This window comes from Phocoena phocoena, chromosome 14 (assembly GCF_963924675.1).
Source record: "Phocoena phocoena chromosome 14, mPhoPho1.1, whole genome shotgun sequence".
Classification (NCBI taxonomy): Eukaryota; Metazoa; Chordata; class Mammalia; order Artiodactyla; family Phocoenidae; genus Phocoena; species Phocoena phocoena.
Window position 1 is genome coordinate 10,193,687 of NC_089232.1, and position 18,201 is coordinate 10,211,887.

The following is an 18,201-nucleotide window of genomic DNA, read 5'->3' on the forward strand; positions in this document are numbered from 1 at the left end:
CCCATAGAGAGATGCTGACCATTCCCGACCGCTCCAGCCTCCAGCCATCTAAGTCATCTAAGCTGGGGCCCCAGACACTGAGAAGCAGAGACACGCCATCTCTACTTGATCCTGTGTGTCCAAATTCCTGTTAGAAAGAGTAGTGAGATATAATGATAATGAATTGTTGTTTTAAACCACTGAGTTTTGGGGTACATTGTTACCATAGCCATAGATAACCAGGACAGTCTGTCATCTAATAGCTTCTTGAGAAAGGATACCAGAGAGTTAACTTTTTGAGATTTTTGAGATCTTCATGTCTGAAAATATTTACTATCAAAATCGGCTGAATATTTGTACAGGTGTAGAATTCTAGGCTGGAAGTAAAATTTCCCCCAGAATTTTAAAGACATTATGCCATTGCTTTCAAGTATCCAACATTGTTATTAATGAATCTGATCACTTCTGCACCCTGGCATTTTAATATATAAATATATGACTTGTTTTTCTTCCTCCCTCCCAGAAGTTTCTAGGACTTTCTTTTTAGCACTGGTTTTATGGAATTTCACCATGTTGTGGCTTGATGTGGGACTCTTTTTCTTTCATTATGGAGGGCATACGATGGGCTCTTTGGAAACTCATGTTCTTCAACTATTTGCACTGCTCTCTTATCTGGACTCCTTTTGTTCACATGTTGGACCTCCTGGGCTTGTCTTCTAGTTTCCTAATCCTTTTCATCTCTTTACCTTTTCATTCTAATTCCTGGGAGATTTTCTGAACTTTATCTTCCAACTGTTGTTGAGTGATTTTAAATATCTACTATTGTATTTTTAATTTTCAAAAGTTCTTTGAGTTCTTTATTCCTTTTTTATAGCACCTGTTCTTGTTTTCTGGTTGCAAAGTCTCTTATTTCTTGGGAATAGTTGATGGTAATTTTTGAGATGTTTCCTTCTATGCTTTGTCTCTATTTCCTTTGAGTTCCTTTTTCTTTTCCTGTTTGTACTTTTGACCTCTGGCTTTCATGTCGGAGACTTTTGTTAAATGTCTAGTCAGTCTTGGGTGTTTGTTCAGAATAGGAGTGAAGTGAGTAATACGAGCAAAATGCTGATTGTAATCAGGCAGGGTCCTTGGCCACAGGCTTTCTTGATCAGAGAGAACCAACCTTTCAGTGGCAGACCAGTATTAGTGTTTTGTTTCGGTCAGGGTTAATTTCTCCAGAGATGAATCTTTTAGTCCCTGAGGGATGGGTGCGTGGAGAATGAATGACAGGTCATAAGCCCAGGCGCCTGAAAGGATGGTGAGCAGGGATCTCCATGTATGACTTTAGGCTCATTAGAAAATGATGCTCCTCTTATGCGTGAAATCTAAAAAAGCTGTGAACTCATAAAAACAGAGTGGAATCGTGGTTACCAGGGGCTGGGTGGTAGGAAGAATAAGACAGATGTTGTTTAAAGGTACAAACTTGCAACCAGTAGATAAAAAAGGCCTGGAGAGCCAAGGCATAGTATAGTGAGTACAGAAAATAATATTGAATTATAAACATCAAACTTGCTAAAGACAAGGCCTTTTTTTTTTTTCTGAGGTGTGTGGGCCTCTCACTGTTGTGGCCTCTCCCGTTGCAGAACACAGGCTCCGGATGCGCAGGCTCAGCGGCCATGGCTCACGGGCCCAGCCGCTCCGCAGCATGTGGGATCTTCCCGGACCGGGGCACGAACCCCTGTCCCCTGCATCGGCAGGTGGACTCTCAACCACTGCGCCCCCAGGGAAGCCCCTAATCTATACAATTTTTGAATCACTATGTTGTATACCTGAAGCTAATACAATATTGTAAACCAGCTATACGTCAATTTAAAAAAATGATTGGGAAATAAATAAATAATAAAAAATTAGGGCAAAGGGAAAAAAACCATAAGGAAGATACAAACCTAATATAGTAGTACTACTTAAGGCAAAATGTTTGGGTAATTACAGGTCAATGAAAACAACAATAATAACACCTAACATTTATCGGCTGGCCAAAATGTTTGTTCGGGTTTTTCTGTAACATCTTACGGAAAAACCCAAGCGAACTTGTTGGCCAACTGAATAGTAATTTCTTTTCTTCCTTGTTTGCCACAGTGTTAATGAAGTAAGCGTTTGTCTTCACATGATGCCTCTTCCCAGAACTTCCTAGGTTTTTCTTTGGGCACGTGACCCTCTCCCGTAGGTTGTATAATTCAGAGAAAGTAGCCCAGTCACCTCATCGACCCCCCACCTTGACAAAGGGATTGACCCGTAACCCTGAGGAAGCCAGTGCTACTCCAGTTGGTACAGGAATAGTCCCGTGATCCAGTTTTGGCCAATGAAATAGGAAGGGAGGTTTCTGAGGGCTCCTGAGAAAGATGCTTCCTTGCTTATCTGAGAGATCTGCTGGATGGGCACGCCTTCTCATTTTGGGTGTGGTGGAGTCTGGATGTGAGGCCAGCTAGGCATGCAGCCATTTTGTCACCAAGAGGGAAGCCAGCCCTAGGAGGAAGTGACTCACAGAGGCAGGGCATGACTGAGCCAGGGAGTCAGACGTGCCCTGAACCTTGCCCCTTGTCCTGTCTCTGCAGTTCCGTGAAGTAGCAAGTTCCCTTTACTGTTCAGGCCACTGTGAGTTGGGTTTCAACCAAACTTTTGGTTTTCAACCAGAAGCACCCCAATTAGTTTGCTTTTTTTTCACTTTTGTTTCACTTGCAGAGACAGAAGCACAGCTCACCTTGGCTTCAGGCACAGAGGCTGGAGTTCAGGTTGCTAGGGTGACACAGCCAGGAGTCCTCAGCTCTGCTCTCCTCACGTCCAGACAGACCCTGGCCACCTCGTGGCCTTTGGAGCTTTGGGTGCATGTCTCACAGCTCAGCAGCCAGGCTGGAAGAGAGAGCCTCTTCTTGGCTTCCAGCCTGGCCCAGGTCACCCTCATTGGCCCAGCGGGCCATTGCCATTGCCTTTCCTTGAAGTGGCCCCTGGGGCGGGTCACCAACCAGAACCACGTGGGTGGGGGAGGGAGTGGGAGGCTGCTAAAGACAAAAGGAGGTGATGTGGCCCAGAAAAGGGGAAATGCGTGCCAGACTGACAGAGCACTGGGCACCCATCATTGGCTTCTTCCTGAGTCTCTGGGTCACTGCAGTGAGTGAAGGATGTCTCAGAAGAGCACCTGGGAAGCCAGGTCAGGCATTTCTGCCTTGAATGGGGGCACTTAAACACTGCCTGTTAAGTTCCCTCCTCCTTCCTCTGGCCGTGACTTTGATCTGAAGCTGGGCAATAGCTTGGCTTTTGGGGCAGAGACTTGCTGATTGATTCCAAAAGGCAATGTTATGCATGCAAGGGACCAGTGTCTGTGCGGAGAGACCAGGGGTCATGGGTGCTCATTCGTCTCGGCCTCAGAGGGACTGCGGTTTCGGGGGAAGTCAGGCCTACTTTCTTTTTTTTTTTTTTAATCTTTTTTTTTTTTTTTTTCCTTTTCCCTTGCGGTACACGGGCCTTTCATCACCGCGGCCTCTCTCCCGTTGCGGAGCACAGGCTCCGGACGCGCAGGCTCAGCGGCCATGGCTCACGGGCCCAGCCGCTCCGCGGCATGTGGGATCTTCCTGGACCGGGGCACGAACCCGTGTCCCCTGCATCAGCAGGCGGACTCCCAACCACTGCGCCACCAGGGAAGCCCAGGCCTACTTTCTAACGGAAGCCATTCTGTGTCATGAGATCTCAGAACCGGCGCTGTTTTTGGGGTGCCGTCCCGCAGTCCTCTGCCCCCTTCTCTCCCTGCCAGGGAGCTGAGGTTCTCCTGTGACCTCCGGTTAGTGTGGATATGTTTTTATTTACTTCGCTGCGCCGAGCTTCGATAGCATCTCTTTTCTTTCTAAGTTCCCTTCTGTCCATCATCTACCTTACAATCACATCCAGGCTACAACATTTATACCCTGTTCTCCCTCCGTGAATAAGGCTTTGCAGGTGGGTTGATTCCAGGAGCTGAGATTGGTTCTTACGTGGTTATGACCGTGACAAAAAGTGACTGCAGGGCCCCTGATTACTTGCCCTTCTCCTCACAGGGACGGCTCTATGGACCATGTGCAAACCTCTGTTTCTTTTGACACTATTTATGGACTTATTGTGGGAACTCAGACATTACGGGAGACCCCTCAGACCCCCAGGGTCTCTCCCCATGCCCTCCTGGCAGCCGTGGGAGAGTGTTGACCTCCTCTTTGCCCTTCAGGGACCCCAGGCCTTGAAGTCCAGGTCATCATGGGCCCCTGAGGGAATCTCCATGGCCATCTTCCCATTTACCTATAAATGGACAGGTGGCTGTCAAGGTCTAGGAGGGAACCCTGGCTCCTGTGCATGGTAGGCTCACCGAGGGTGCCTCCTACACACCCAGTGAAAGGATTTGTTGTTGAAGATGATGGATTTGCCCTCTAGATCTTCTCCTGCAGAATTTGTGTACCATAATGTTCCACCAAAGACATCCTTTGGGTTACCAAAGGTGTCACTACAATTGGAAACAAGGAGCCCCAATAAGCCAGCAGACTCCACCATCCCGTGGTCGGAGCATGGTCTGAGGAGCCAGTTAAAGCCTGATTGTACCTGTAGACTACAGGGCTGGGCATCCTCCAAGACCCTGAGCTGTCAGCCGCAAACCCAGTACTGCTTTCTTAGCTAAGCCCTCAGGTGCCACTCCCATCTCAGCACCTCCCACATGCACCCTAAAAAGTAACCCCCCTTGTTTGAAGCTTCAAGTCTCATTTCTAAACCAGTCACTGTCCTGGAGGCTGAGATCCCCGTGGGGACCTGGACCAATCAGGAGCTGCCCCCTCGGGCTGAGCTGGTGCAGCATCCCCAGGATCCTGGGCGGGGGAGGAAGAGCCCCAGCAGTAGCTGCCGCATGTGCCTTTACCTAGTGAGAGACATGCCTGCGTTTGGTGACAGTTCGTGTTTTTGTCTCGGGAGATTGTATCGGCTCCTATCGCCCGCTCACTTGGCCCCATTTCCCCCTTTGCTTCCTTCCTGCTCACCCTTCCACCCCTTTCCTCCTGCCCTCCCCGCCCCACTGCCTCCCTCCCTCCCTCCTGGGACTTCCTCTCTCTGCCCACAGGCACCCCACTCCTCAGCGGATCCTGCAGAGCGACTAGGTTCTCACTGCTCTGCCTTCTCTCGGGTCCTCCTGACGGAGTCAGGCAAAGGTAATTGCTAGACCAAAGGCTCTGCATTCCAGAAAACAACCAGGCCACCCCTGGGAGGCGGCACCCATCCAGCCACTTGAGGCCTAATGATGACATGTGCACTTTGTACGGGACCCCTCTTCCTCCTGCTCTGTCTTCCAGGCTGGACTCCAAGCCCTTTGAAGGTAGGAGCAAGCCCGGCTTGTTTTGAATTCCCAGTGTTTAGCTGGTGTAGGCGCTTAATGAAAGCTCAAGGAAGGAAGGGGAGAAAAAGGATGGAGAGGGAAACTCCCTTCCCATGGTCACTCGGTCACTCAGTGGAGGCCCAGGATGCAGGGGTGGGGTCTGGAACTACCTCCTTCAGGGATTCCTGTGAGGTTTTTGTCTCTGGGGAGGGATCTTTCCTTCCCCTTCTTTCCTTTTCTCTCCGTCTTCAGAGCCTTTCTTCCTGAGAACTTTGTAGACTTTGCCCATCAGCCAAGATACCTCTCGCCAGTTGAGGGAACGTCACAGCTAGAATTAAACCTCAGCGCTTAGAAACGACCCCCTTCGCATCTTCTCAGGCGCCCGCTGGCTCAGGGCCTGCAGCCTTTGACAGTTACCGCAAGATGACTCAACAGTTTCTCTTTCATTCACCGTCTACTCATCCAGGTTGTGCGTGGTGTTCTCAGGGTGGTGTCAAGGTTTGGGGCATCGGAGGTCGAGTTGTGATCGCAGTGTTTGCTAGAAGGCAGATGGGCCCTGTGCTCACTGCCTCTGGGGAGCCATGAATGCTTGTAGCGGGGTGCACCTCACTTTTTAATGGAGTTGGAGCATTTTTGATTCTTGCTGATTTCAAAGAGAAGAGGGAGTTTATCTTGGGCTGAGCTGGACGTGTCTCCAGAAGGAAGTTACCAAAGAGACCAGGACCAAGGTGCGGGTTATTGAAGCAGAGCCCTACTGGGAAACCAGGGTTGGTTTTCAAGTTTTTGTTGGTATTTTATTCCAGAACGTCTGTGCTGCCAGGAGTCACATGGTGGTCAAAAGCTTAGGTGCCAAGGATGTTCCTTGTCATGAGGGCATTCGCATTGGTATCTGAAGATGTTCTTTCCCCTAGACCAAAACTCATTTTGACTTAGAGTTGGAGAAAAACACGCGCCACTGCTTTTTTTTTTTAAAAGTCTATATTGAATTTGTTACTGTATTGCTTCTGTCTTATGTTTTAGTTTTTTGCCACAAGGCATGTGGGATCTTAGCTCCCCGACCAGGGATCGAACCCGCACCCCTAGCATTGGAAGGCAAAGTCTTAACCACTGGATCACCAGGGAAGTCCCACACACAGCTGCTTTTTTTTTTTTTTTAAATTAATTAATTTATTTTTTAGGGTATTTATTGGAGTATAATTGCTTTACAATGGTGTATTAGTTTCTGCTTTATAACAAAGTGAATCAGCTATACATATACATATATCCGCATATCTCCTCCCTCTTGCGTCTCCTTCCCACCCTCCCTATCCCACCCCTCTGGGTGGTCACAAAGCATTGAGCTGATCTCCCTGTGCTATACGGCTGCTTCCCATTAGCTATCTACCTTACATTTGGTAGTGTATGTATGTCCATGCCACTCTCTCACTTCGTCCCAGCTTACCCTTCCCCCTCCCCGTGTCCTCAAGTCTATTCTCTACGTCTGCGTCTTTATTCCTGTCCAGTGGTGTGTGTGTGTGTGTGTGTGTGTGTGTTTTAATACACAATGGCCTTTTTGATTTTGTTGTTGCCTTGCTTGTTGTCTCTTTTAAATTTTATTTATTTTATTTATTTTTAACATCTTTATTGGAGTATAATTGCTTTACAATGGTGTGTTAGTTTCTGCTTTGTTGTCTCTTTTTAAAATGGATTTTTAATTTTGGAATAATTTTCAATTTATAGAAAAGTTGCAGAGATAACGGAGTTTTCTCATCTCCTTCTCACCAAGTTTCCCCTGTTGTTAACATCTTACAGAACCACGGTACATTTGTGAAAACGAAGGCAGCGGCATCGGTACGTTGCTATGAATTAAACTCTAGACTTTACTTAGGTTTCCTCAGTTTTCCCCGAGATGGCTTCTTTCTCTTCCAGGACCCCATCCAGGACACCACATGTTTCATTGTCACAGCTCCTTGGCCTCCTCTGGGCTGTGACAATTCCTTAGTCTTTCCCTGTTTTTCATGACCTTGGCACTTTTGAAAAGTATCGGTCAGGTATTTTGTTGAATGACCCTCAATTCAGGTCTGTCTGATGTTTTTCTCATGTTTAGGCTGAGGTTATGGGTTCTGGGGAAGTGTATGAGGGGAGATGCCCTTCTCGTCACATCATATCACATCACATCACGTTATATCATATCATATCATGTCATACCATCCCATTTATCCTATCACATCACATCACACCATATCATATCATATCATATCATATATCATACCATATATCCTATCTTATCCTATCCTGTCCTGTCACGTCATATCACATCATATCATTCCATGGCGTACATCCTGTCAACATGGCTCAGATTTTTTTCTTTTGCTGTAAAGTACAATGAAATACAAAACTATTAAGTGTACACTCTCAGAATTTTGGCAGAGGCATTCACCTATGTAACCCAAACCCCTATCAAAATAGAGAACATTACTATCACCCCAGAAAGGTCCCTCATGCCCTTCCCAGGCCCTGCCCTTCCCCTCCCAGAGGTAACCACTATTCTGCTTTTGTTCCTACTGTGTTTTAGTTTTGTCTGTTTTAGAATTTAATACAAATGGAATTACACAGTATGTTCACACAGCATATTTTTGGTGGTGTATTAATTCAATTTAATCCCACGCAGCCATGAAAATGCATGAAACACAGCTACAGTGGACACTAAGATGAATCTTATTAGCCATGTTGAGTGAGAGAAGCCGGACTGAAAAGAATACATAGTGTCTAATACCATTTCTTTAATATTTAAAAGCAGTCAAAAATAATTTATGGAGTTACAGGTCAGGATGGCAGCTAGTATGGGCAGGAGGGAGGGAGTGATTGAGAGGGAGACCAAGGGGAGAGTCTGGTCATGTAATGTGATTTCCCTGCACTTGGGTAGAGATTATACAGGTGTGTGTAACCTTCGTGATAATTCATTAGGCTATGCTTTTATGATTCTTGCTTTGTTCTTGGTGTGTTACATATTATTAAAGTGTTTTAAAATAAGATACTAGTTCATGCCCATCAGTTGTTTGTGTGTATGACAGTGCCATGTGTACTCCTTATCTATTGATGTGTAGCAGATTACCTCAAAACTTAACAACCGGTTTCTGTGGGTCATGAGTTTCACAGCATCTTAGCTGGGCGGCTCTAGGTCTTTCATGAGGTTGTACATAAGATGTTGGTTGGGGCTTAAGTCATATAAAGGCTTGACTGGGTCTGGCAGATCCACCCCCAAGGAGCTGTACTCACATGGCTGTTGGCAGGAAGCCTCAGTGTTTCTCCCATGTGGACCTCTCCACGAAGCTGCTTGAGTGTCCTCACATCATGGCAGCTGGCTTCCTCCAGAGCAAGTGATCCCAGAGAGCCCAGTATAATGTTTTCTAAATTAATACATACCATTTATGTGTATCAATAGTACATTCCTTTTAATTGCTAAGTAGTATTCCATTTTACGACTAGACCATGGTTTATTTATCTGCTCTGTTAGTGATGGATGCCTTGGCTGTTTCCAGTTTGGAGCTATCATTAATAAAGCTGGTATGAACATTCTTCGTCAAGAATTTTTATGAACAGTTTGCTTTTCTTAGGTAAATACTAAGAGTGTCATTGTTAGGTCATAGAGTAGGTATATGTTTAGTGTTATGAGAAATTGACAGAACCTTTCCCCAAGGTGACTGTATTCTTTTACATTATCACAACAAAACATGAGAGTTTTAGTTGCTCCACATCCTTGTTAATATTTAGGTTTCTCATTAAAAACTTTTTTTTAGCCATTCAGGTGGGTGTGTAATGGTATCTCATTGTGATTTTAATTTGATTTTCCATGGTGACTTAATGACGTTGAGCAATCTCTCATGCTTATCGGTCATTTTTATATTGGTCATTCTTTTGTGAAGTGTCTGTTCAAATCTTTTGGAGGACATCTATGTGTGTGTGTGTGTGTGTGTGTGTGTGTAGTTCACACGTATAGTTTTGTGTAACCAACCACCACGACAATCAGAATACAGAACTATTCCATCACCACAGAGAAACCTCCTGTGTTTCCCCTTTAGAGTCAGATTCTCCCCCTAACCCTAACTCCTGGCAGCCACTGATCTGTACCTCATTACTGTAATTTAGTCGTGTTGAGAATGTTATAAAATTGGAATCCTATCGTTTGTAACCTTTTGAGATTGGCTTTTTTCCACTCAACACAATGCCTTGGAGATCCATCCCAGTTGTCACGTGTATCAGTGGTTCATTCCTTTTTATTGCTGAGTGGTACCCTATTGTATGGATGTACCACAGTTCAATCTATGCCCCACTCAAGGAACATTTGGGTTGTTTCTAGTTTTTGGTGATTGCAAATAAAGTTGCTATAAACATTCATGTATAAGTGTTTGTGTAAACAAAGGGTTTCATTTCTCTTGGGTAAGTACCCAGGAGTGGAATTGCTGAGTTATAAACATAAGTGTGTATTTAGCTTCATAAGACATTGTCAAACTCTTCCAGAGTGCCTGTACCATTTTTTAAATATTTCCCACCAGCAGTGAATGAGGGATCCAGTTGCTCTGCACCTTCTTAACACTTGGTATTGTCAGTATTTTTGATTTTCGCCTCTCTAGTAGGTATTTATGATCCGATTTTGAAACTTAGTATCTTGTGGTTTGGTCCTAATTCCGCATGTGAAACTTCCCAGTAAGGCTTCGTCTTACTCACGCTGGATGCCCACACCCTTCAACTCTCTGAGGGAAGGTGAGATTCGTATATTTTGCTTTAGTTCTTGCTGGTAGCGTATCCTGGTTCAGAGTTTTTCAACCTTGTTCTTAGTAAAAGAACCATTTTTTCTCAAGCTAAATCCTACACAGACCATCGATAAGGCAGATGATGGTGGAGCTGCTGAGGGTAGAGCAGGGCCCTCTCTGTACCCCATACAGACACACCCCGGCAGATGTGTCTCTTAGTCTCTACACTAACGCCATCCACCCAGGACCTGCCGAGTCTCTTAATTCTATAGGGCCTCTCTCTGCCATTTGAGGCACAGAGATAATAATATTTGCCAAATCTTTATATCTTACAGACCCAAGAAACCAGAAAAGAGAAATTATATCTGTTATTATAAAATACCCCAAACCATCGTTATTTATGATTTATACCGTATCGTTATACACATAGTATTTAAGGTGTCCCATTAAGATTGCTAAACGTGGAGGTTGATATTTAAAGACAGAAAATGCACAAACAAATATGCATGTTGCATAGGAGTTGGGAGAGCTTGAGATGTTCCTGAAACCCTGACTTTTCCATCACAGAGATGGTTACCTTTTTGCTTGAAAAGTGTTAGGGATTTAAATATTCATATTATGATAAGCAGATGTTCAAGCTTTCAGGGAGACAGTTTCTAAAACTTCTTCATCCAGCTTTACTTTGTTAAATAGGAATGAATTCCTTGGGGGTGGCAGTTGGAATGAAGATCAAGCGCCATCTAGTGGTTATGTTTAAGTGTACAATTTAACATGTTTTAAAACATCTGTTTTTGGAATAGGTATTAGTTTAACACGGTTCAAAAGTCAGAAAGCATATAAAGGTACAGTGCTGTCCCCTCTCTGCCCAATTCCCCCCACCTCCACCCCACTCACACAAAAGTTAAAAACTGTTATTAGTTTCTGGTTTTAAAAAAACAACATCTACCAAGCAAACATGCAGTCTTCTCCACCCCATTTTTAAAAAACATATAGAGCAGCAGTAAAAGGAACATATTCACTTGTTTGCACCTTGATTTTTTTCATTTAAAACATATCTTGGCAATTTCTCCATATTGCCATAGAAAGAAAATTTTCTTTTTGTGTAATATCCCATTGTATGGCTGTACCATATCTTAATCACTTTTCTACTGATGGTGTTTTAGATGTTTGCAATGTTGCGCTGTTACAACACTATAGTGAGTAGCTTATGCCCATGGAACATTATGCTTACCCCTAATAGTGCATTTTGGGAGTCGGGGTGGGGAATGTGACAGACCTATAATTAAAATGTCTAACTTGTCCCTATTGAGAAATTTCTTTAATGTAAGGAGGTTGGGTATTAATAGTTGAGAGCTGTTTAGTAGTAACCCAATTTTCTTGAGGTATGTTTATTTTACTGGTTATAATAATTTCTCAGTTCCTCTGGCCAGTGTATATATTATCTGTGCATTAATAGTCCTCACCTGATCTTGTCCTGTGTCCTATTTTTCTTTGTAGACTGACATAAACCGTTACTAAAATTTGACTCCAGTGAGATGCTTAGTATCTGTATGAGTAAGAAACTTAGTTTAATGTGAAAGTAATGTGAAATTAATGTGAATTTGGGCCGCGCCACGCAGCATGCGGGATCTTAGTTCCCCGACCAGGGATGAACCGGTGCCTTCTGCAGTGGAAGCTCAGAGTCTTAACCACTGGACCGCCAGGGAATTCGCTCTGAATTTGGGATTTTAAAACAGATGAATAACAACCATTTAATCAAAACGTTAGTGGAATGGAAGTGTAAAGAGAGAGCTATCAATAGTTACTTACGTTTTAGAATCTTGTCTGTAAAACACACCAAATGGCATTTCCATAGGCTTTGCTGTCTGGTCTTTTTAGTTTGATGTTTCTCTTGATCCACATTTTTCTTTTTTGATTACAAAATTTGTAATTGATGAATACTACAGTTTATATTAAAAAAGAGGATCCATACCTCATATTATTCTGTAGCTTATATCTCCTCACATGTGTGAGGATGTCCAAAGGATAAGTTTCTAGAAGTGGAATTGCTGGGTCAAAAGGTAGGTTCCTTTGTAATTTTGATAGATATTGTTTAATTGTTGCACGTGCAGACTGTACCAATTTGTACCCTCCGTCCCTCAGGCTAGTGTGTGAGAGCATCAGCTCCTCAAAACGTTGCCAGCGTAGTGTGTTATCAGACTGTCTGGATTTTGTTCATGTAATAGGTGAAAATCAGTATTTCAGTGTAGTTTTAATTTGTGCTTCTCTTACTTCGTATGAGAGCAGAGATTTAAAAATATATTTGTATCACTTGTATTTCTTATTCTGTGGCCCATGTGTTCAAATCATTTGCCCCCATTTGGTCTTTTTTTTTTTTTTCAACTGAGGTATAGTTGATTTACAATTTTATGTTAGTTTCAGGTGTCTAGCATAGTGATTCAGTATTTATGTAGATCGTACTTCATTAAAAATTATTACAGAGTAATGGCTGTAATTTCCTGTGCTGTACAATATGTCCTCGTTGCATATCTCTTTTATGCACAGTAGTTTGTATCTCGTAATCCCATGCCCTTGTCTTGCTCCTCCCCCACCCTCTCTCCACTGGTAACAACTAGTTTGTTTTCTATGTTTGTGAGTCTCCTTCTGTTTTGCTAGATACCTTAGTTTGTTTTATTTTTTAGATTCTGCAAATAAGTGGTAGCTTACAGTATTTGTCTTTCTCTGTCTGATTTATTTCCCTAAGCATAATATTCTCACCATGTTGCTGCAAATGGCAGAATTTCATCCTTTTTTATGGCTAATATTTCATTGTGTATATATACATACATATATATATAATATATATATACATACCACATCTTCTTTATCCATTCATCTGTTGATGGACACTTGGGTTGCTTCCATATCTTGGCTATTGTAAATAGTGCTGCTATGAACATTAGGATGCATGTATCTTTTCAATTAGTGTTTTTTCCAGATATGTACCCAGGAGTGAAATTCCTGGATCATATAGTAGTTCTATTTTTAGTTTTTTTGAGGAACCTCCATAATGTTTTCCATAGTGGCTGCACCAATTTACATTCCCACCAACAGTGTACAAGGGTTCCCTTTTCTCCACATCCTTGCCAACATTTGTTATTTGTGGTCTTTTTGATAATAGCCATTCTGACATGTGTGAGGTGATATCTCGTTGTTTAGATTTGCATTTCTCTAATAATCAGCAATGTTGAGCATCTTTTCATGTGCCTGTTGGCCATCTGTATTTCTTCTTTGGAAAAATGTCTATTAAGGTCTTCTTCTGCCCACTTTTAAACTGGGTCGTTTGTTTTTTTGATATTGAGTTGTATGAGTTGTTTATATATTTTGGATATTAACCCCTTGTTGGTCATATATTTGCAAATATTTTCTTCCATTCACTACATTGTCTTTTCGTTTTGTTGATGGTTTCCTTTGTTGTGCTTGCTGGTATGTTTTTAATGAATTATAGGAGCTCTGTAATTAGGGAGCTTCATCCCTTTTCAATGACATCAGTAACAAGTATTTTGTCCCTGTTTGTCATTTGTCTTTTGACTATTCTTAAGGTGTTTTTGTCATGCAGAAGTTTTTGTTATTATATAGTCACATTTATCAAATTTTTCTTTATGGCTTTTAAATATTATATCATATTAGAAAATATCTTTTGTATTGAGATCATGAAAGAGTTCTTTATGTTTTATCTTAATACCTTGTGGTTTTGCTTTCCTCCATGTAAATCCTGATCAATTTGGAATTTATTCTAGTATATGGTGTGAGATAGGGATTCAACTTAATTTTTTCTTCCAGTTGGCTACCCAATTAGAACATCTCAATGTTTTGGATTTGATATCCCAGCTTTCTCTGAAATATATTAACTTTCCATATGTATTTAATTCCGTTTCTCGGCATTCTGTTTTATTCCATTGGTCTATCTGCCTATTTTTGCACCGGTTGAATTACTGAGGCCTTATCACACAGATCATAGCTCCTCATTTTTAGAGTTTTTCTGGTTGTTTTTGCTTGTTTCCTTTCATATGTGAACTTCAAAATCCCTTATTGGTGTTTTTATTTAGATCATATTGACTGCATAAATTAACTTAGGGAGAATTGGTTTCTTTGTGGCCTTTCTTCCTATTAAAACAAATGGTCCATGTTTCTATTTGTTCAGGTTTTTGCTTGTGTACTTTAGGAGTGTTTTAAAGTTTTCTTCAGGTAAGTTATGTACATATAAAAAGTTTATTCTTAAGTATATTTTTCTTTTGTTTTATTACTTTTGCAACTGGGATCTTTTCTTTCATGTACTTTCTAACTGATTGTTTATGTATCTATATGAAAGCCATTAACTTCTATTAATTGTGTATCCTGCCAACTCTTATTGTTTGTAGTAATTTTAGTTGTCTTGCGGGCTTCCAGGTATATAGGACTATTGTATCAGTTACCTATAATGCAAAACTTAGTTCAAAACAATAATTGATCAATATTATGGACCATGAGTTTGTGGGTGGCTGGGGGGGTTCTTCTAGTCTTGTCTGGGCTCATTCATGAATCCGTAGTCAGCTGTAGGTTGAATAGGCAGCTCTTCTGATCTTGACTGGCTTCTTCCACATGTTTAGGGGTTGCCTGGAGGTAGGCTGGTCTGTGATGGCTTTGGCTGATACAGCTGAGCTCTTCGTACTTATCTCTTACTTTATACAGCCCACCCCACCCCATAGGCTAGTCCAGGCATGTTCTTAGATTATCTCAAGCATATTCTCAGGGGGGATTTCAGAGGAGTAAGAGAGCAAGGAAATGCACAAATACTTTTTCGGCCCTTTGCGTCTCTCAAAGATACCAATATCTTAATGGCCAAAGCAAGTCACATGGCCAAGCTCAGACTCAAGGGTTGGGGAAGCAGACTCTGCCTCTTTATGAGAACTTCAGTGTCAAAGGACTGGGATCAAGGAAAGGTCAAGCAGAGGGGCCATCAGTACAATCAACCTAACACATGCATCATCGGTAAATAGTGAGAGTTTTACCCATTTCTTTCCAATTTCGATTTCTCTAAATTTTGTTCTCTTGTCTAATTGCATTGACTGACTCCCCCAGTACAGTGTTTAACAAAAACCTCTATGGTGGTTGTTTTCAAAGAGCCAGCTTTCGGATTTACTAGTTATTCTTTTCTGTTTTCTAACTGATTACTTTTTGCTTTTCTTTTAATAATTTATTTTTTCTCCTTTCCTTTCGTTTAATTTGTTATTTTCTTCTCCTGATTTCTGTAGTCAGCTGCTGTAGCAGTTGCTGTTGATACCCCACCCTGATCCCTTTACCAGGCCTCTACACTCATCTCCTAGCTGCTATCAACGTTGACCGGTATCAACTCACAGCAAAGCTCCTTGGAATTGTCCTTGCCCAATGGGAGCGACCTTCCCAGGAAATGCCTGAGGTTATGCTTTCTCCCTGGGAATGCCCACAGCTACTGACTGACAGAGTGGGACAACTCTGTGGTGCCACTTATACTTCAGAGCTCCCCACTCTGAGGCTAGATTTTAGCTGAGCCCACGTCTCTGCAAGCTCCCTGGCAGCCCATGCAGTCTGAAAGCCTCCTGTCCCAACTGATGCTGGGAATCCTGCTGCTCATCCACACTGCCAGTTCTGATGGTCTGCTTCCCTGCCCACACTCCCAAAGGAAGCCTATTGTTTGCCCAGCAACTTCAGACCCTTTTGCATCCTTCGGCTAAGGAGAACAGGCTTCTCTTGGAGTACTTTTTGTCTGTGTCTGCTGGAGATTCTGGGTTGGAAGATTCTGTAGCATCTTGTCCAGCATATGTACATGGGAGGCAATAAAGAAACCCAGAGAATTTGCTGGCATGGCATTCCTCAAATTCTGAGTTCCCCCAGGTGGTCTGCCTTCTTTTTTGTACTTTTCAGAGTCATCCTATGCTTGTTTATTGTGCAGTGTCTAGGGATTTTTAGTTGTAAGAGGGAGGATCTGGGAGGAATGGGGCTACTGCACCTTGGCAGGACTGGAAGTCCTCCATTATATAGTATTTCCACCAATACACATAAACAACCCAAAGAACATAGATAATAGTAAAATGTAATAACATAATTAGGAAGGGATGAGCTTGAGTATTACTTTTATTTTTAAAATAGAATTTATTTCAGTGCATCTTTCTATATATTAATTTTTGATAATGGGTGTGTTTAAAAACTAGTTCACAAAAATTCTTTAACATTTAACAATTGTATCTCATGAGCTAATTTAAACTGGCTCTAACACACCACTGGTTTTATTTATTTATTTTATTTAATTTTATTTATTTTAAAGATTTAATTTATTTATTTTTGGCTGTGTTGGGTCTTTGTTGCTGCGTGCAGGCTTTCTCTAGTTGCGGTGAGTGGGGGCTACTCTTAGTTGCAGTGCATGGGCTTCTCACTGTGGTGGCTTCTCTTGTTGCGGAGCATGGGCTCTAGGCGTGTGGGCTTCAGTAGTTGTGGCGCGCAGGCTCAGTAGTTGTGGCTCACAGGCTCTAGAGTGTAGGCTCAGTAATTGTGGCACACGGGCTTAGTTGCTCTGCGGCATGTGGGATCTTCCCAGACCAGGGCTCGAACCTGTGTTCCCTGCATTGGCAGGCAGATTCTTATCCAATGTGCCACCAGGGAAGTCCCACACCACTGGTTTTATATAATATGTAGATAATATTTGGTCACAATTTTTATTTGCTACAGGATGACTTTTTTCCCCCGATGAGCGTTTTTAGTTTTTTAATAGATTTGCTGCTCTTTGTAGGGTCATTGTTTCAATTCTATGCTAATTTCTGTTTATTACTTATAACTGAATGATGTGAGTGAAGCTGAATGACTTCTAGCCTGGATTTTCTAAGGGGTTTCAGAGTTGGGGAGCTGGGAAAAGCTTGGATAGTGATCCAGGGTGGGTCCTTTTCATCACATGGAAACTTTTTCCTTCCCCGCTGCCACTTAGATAGACCACTTCTCTCAAATGTGACCTGTGCATGTGATTCTTCATGTCACCCTGACCCTAAACCTATAGCTCAGAGACCAGCGGGCCTCCTGCTATCTGCTAGCTCACTGCCGTTCCTATCCCGCTTTCCAGATAAGAGCTATAGGTTTTACGTCTCGGTGTACACATCTTCCATTTAGGAAGTGAATTTTTACTAGCGTTTCCTGAGATCGGTCACCATTTGGCCCTTGTGCTGTGAGATCCCTTTCTGTGGTTCTTTTCATTTCCTCCTGCCAAAGCCTGCTTGACTCAGATGCTTTGGGCAGGCCTTACTTGTATGTTCAAATGTGGAGATTTTTCCAGTCTCCCATTTTATTGAAATTGGCATTTTAATTTTCTGTTCTCCTTAGGGAAAATACTGACTGCATGCAGTAATGTTTCTACTGAAATCCCCACCAGTGGTTCTGACTCAGAAAAACAAAAAAGTAAGAATGGGCCTGTCCTGTCTCAAGATTTTTTTGTTAGGGAGTTTCTGTGACCATTTGGCTTTTTTTTTTTTTTGGAGGGGGGGTTATCTTTTACTTTCCCGAATGCACAGTGGGTCCTCTTGGATTTTTCAGTTACCTGCAGACTGGATGGAAGAGAGAAAGTCAAGATGGTTCTTGTTTGGTCTGGGGCAATTGACCAGCAGGTATTTAGGGAAAATGTTTAAATGTGAGATGCTCTGCTGGTCCTCAGGGGCTACACAGGAGTTTAAGATGTGGACTCTGAATGCATGCAGTTTGTATTCTGGGTGGAAATAAACATGAGGACAGTATGTGTAGTAAGCATGTCTGTGGGGGCATCCATGGGGACACTGCCTCCACAACCTGGTCGTGAAACTTGAGGACCCAAATACGTTTAAGTTCAACCACCATTGAATGGGGCCTCACGTGGGCCAGGCCTTGTAGGGGTGCTGGGGCTGTAAAAATGGGTCTGACGCAGTGCCTGCCCTTGAGAAGGAGGAGATGGGGTAACTCAGGGCGTGAATGGCAGTTACTACTATCGAACACTTACCATCTATATGCACGCCCTAGTCCAAGCATTTGAAATGATACTCCTCTGAGTTATGCGTGACTCTCATTCCCACCTTACAGATGGGAGGATGGAGCCATGGGAGCCCACTTGATGTTGGT

At 42.8% G+C, this 18,201-nt stretch overlaps 1 protein-coding gene across 1 annotated transcript in view; it reads left to right on the forward strand.

Annotated features, from left to right (window-relative positions):
* ACOXL (acyl-CoA oxidase like) overlaps nucleotides 1-18,201 on the forward strand; it is a 364,932-nt gene that overhangs the window by 5,583 nt on the left and 341,148 nt on the right. The window contains 1 exon segment of the mRNA XM_065891630.1: nucleotides 4,211-4,338. Coding sequence (XP_065747702.1) covers nucleotides 4,211-4,338 — 128 coding nt within the window.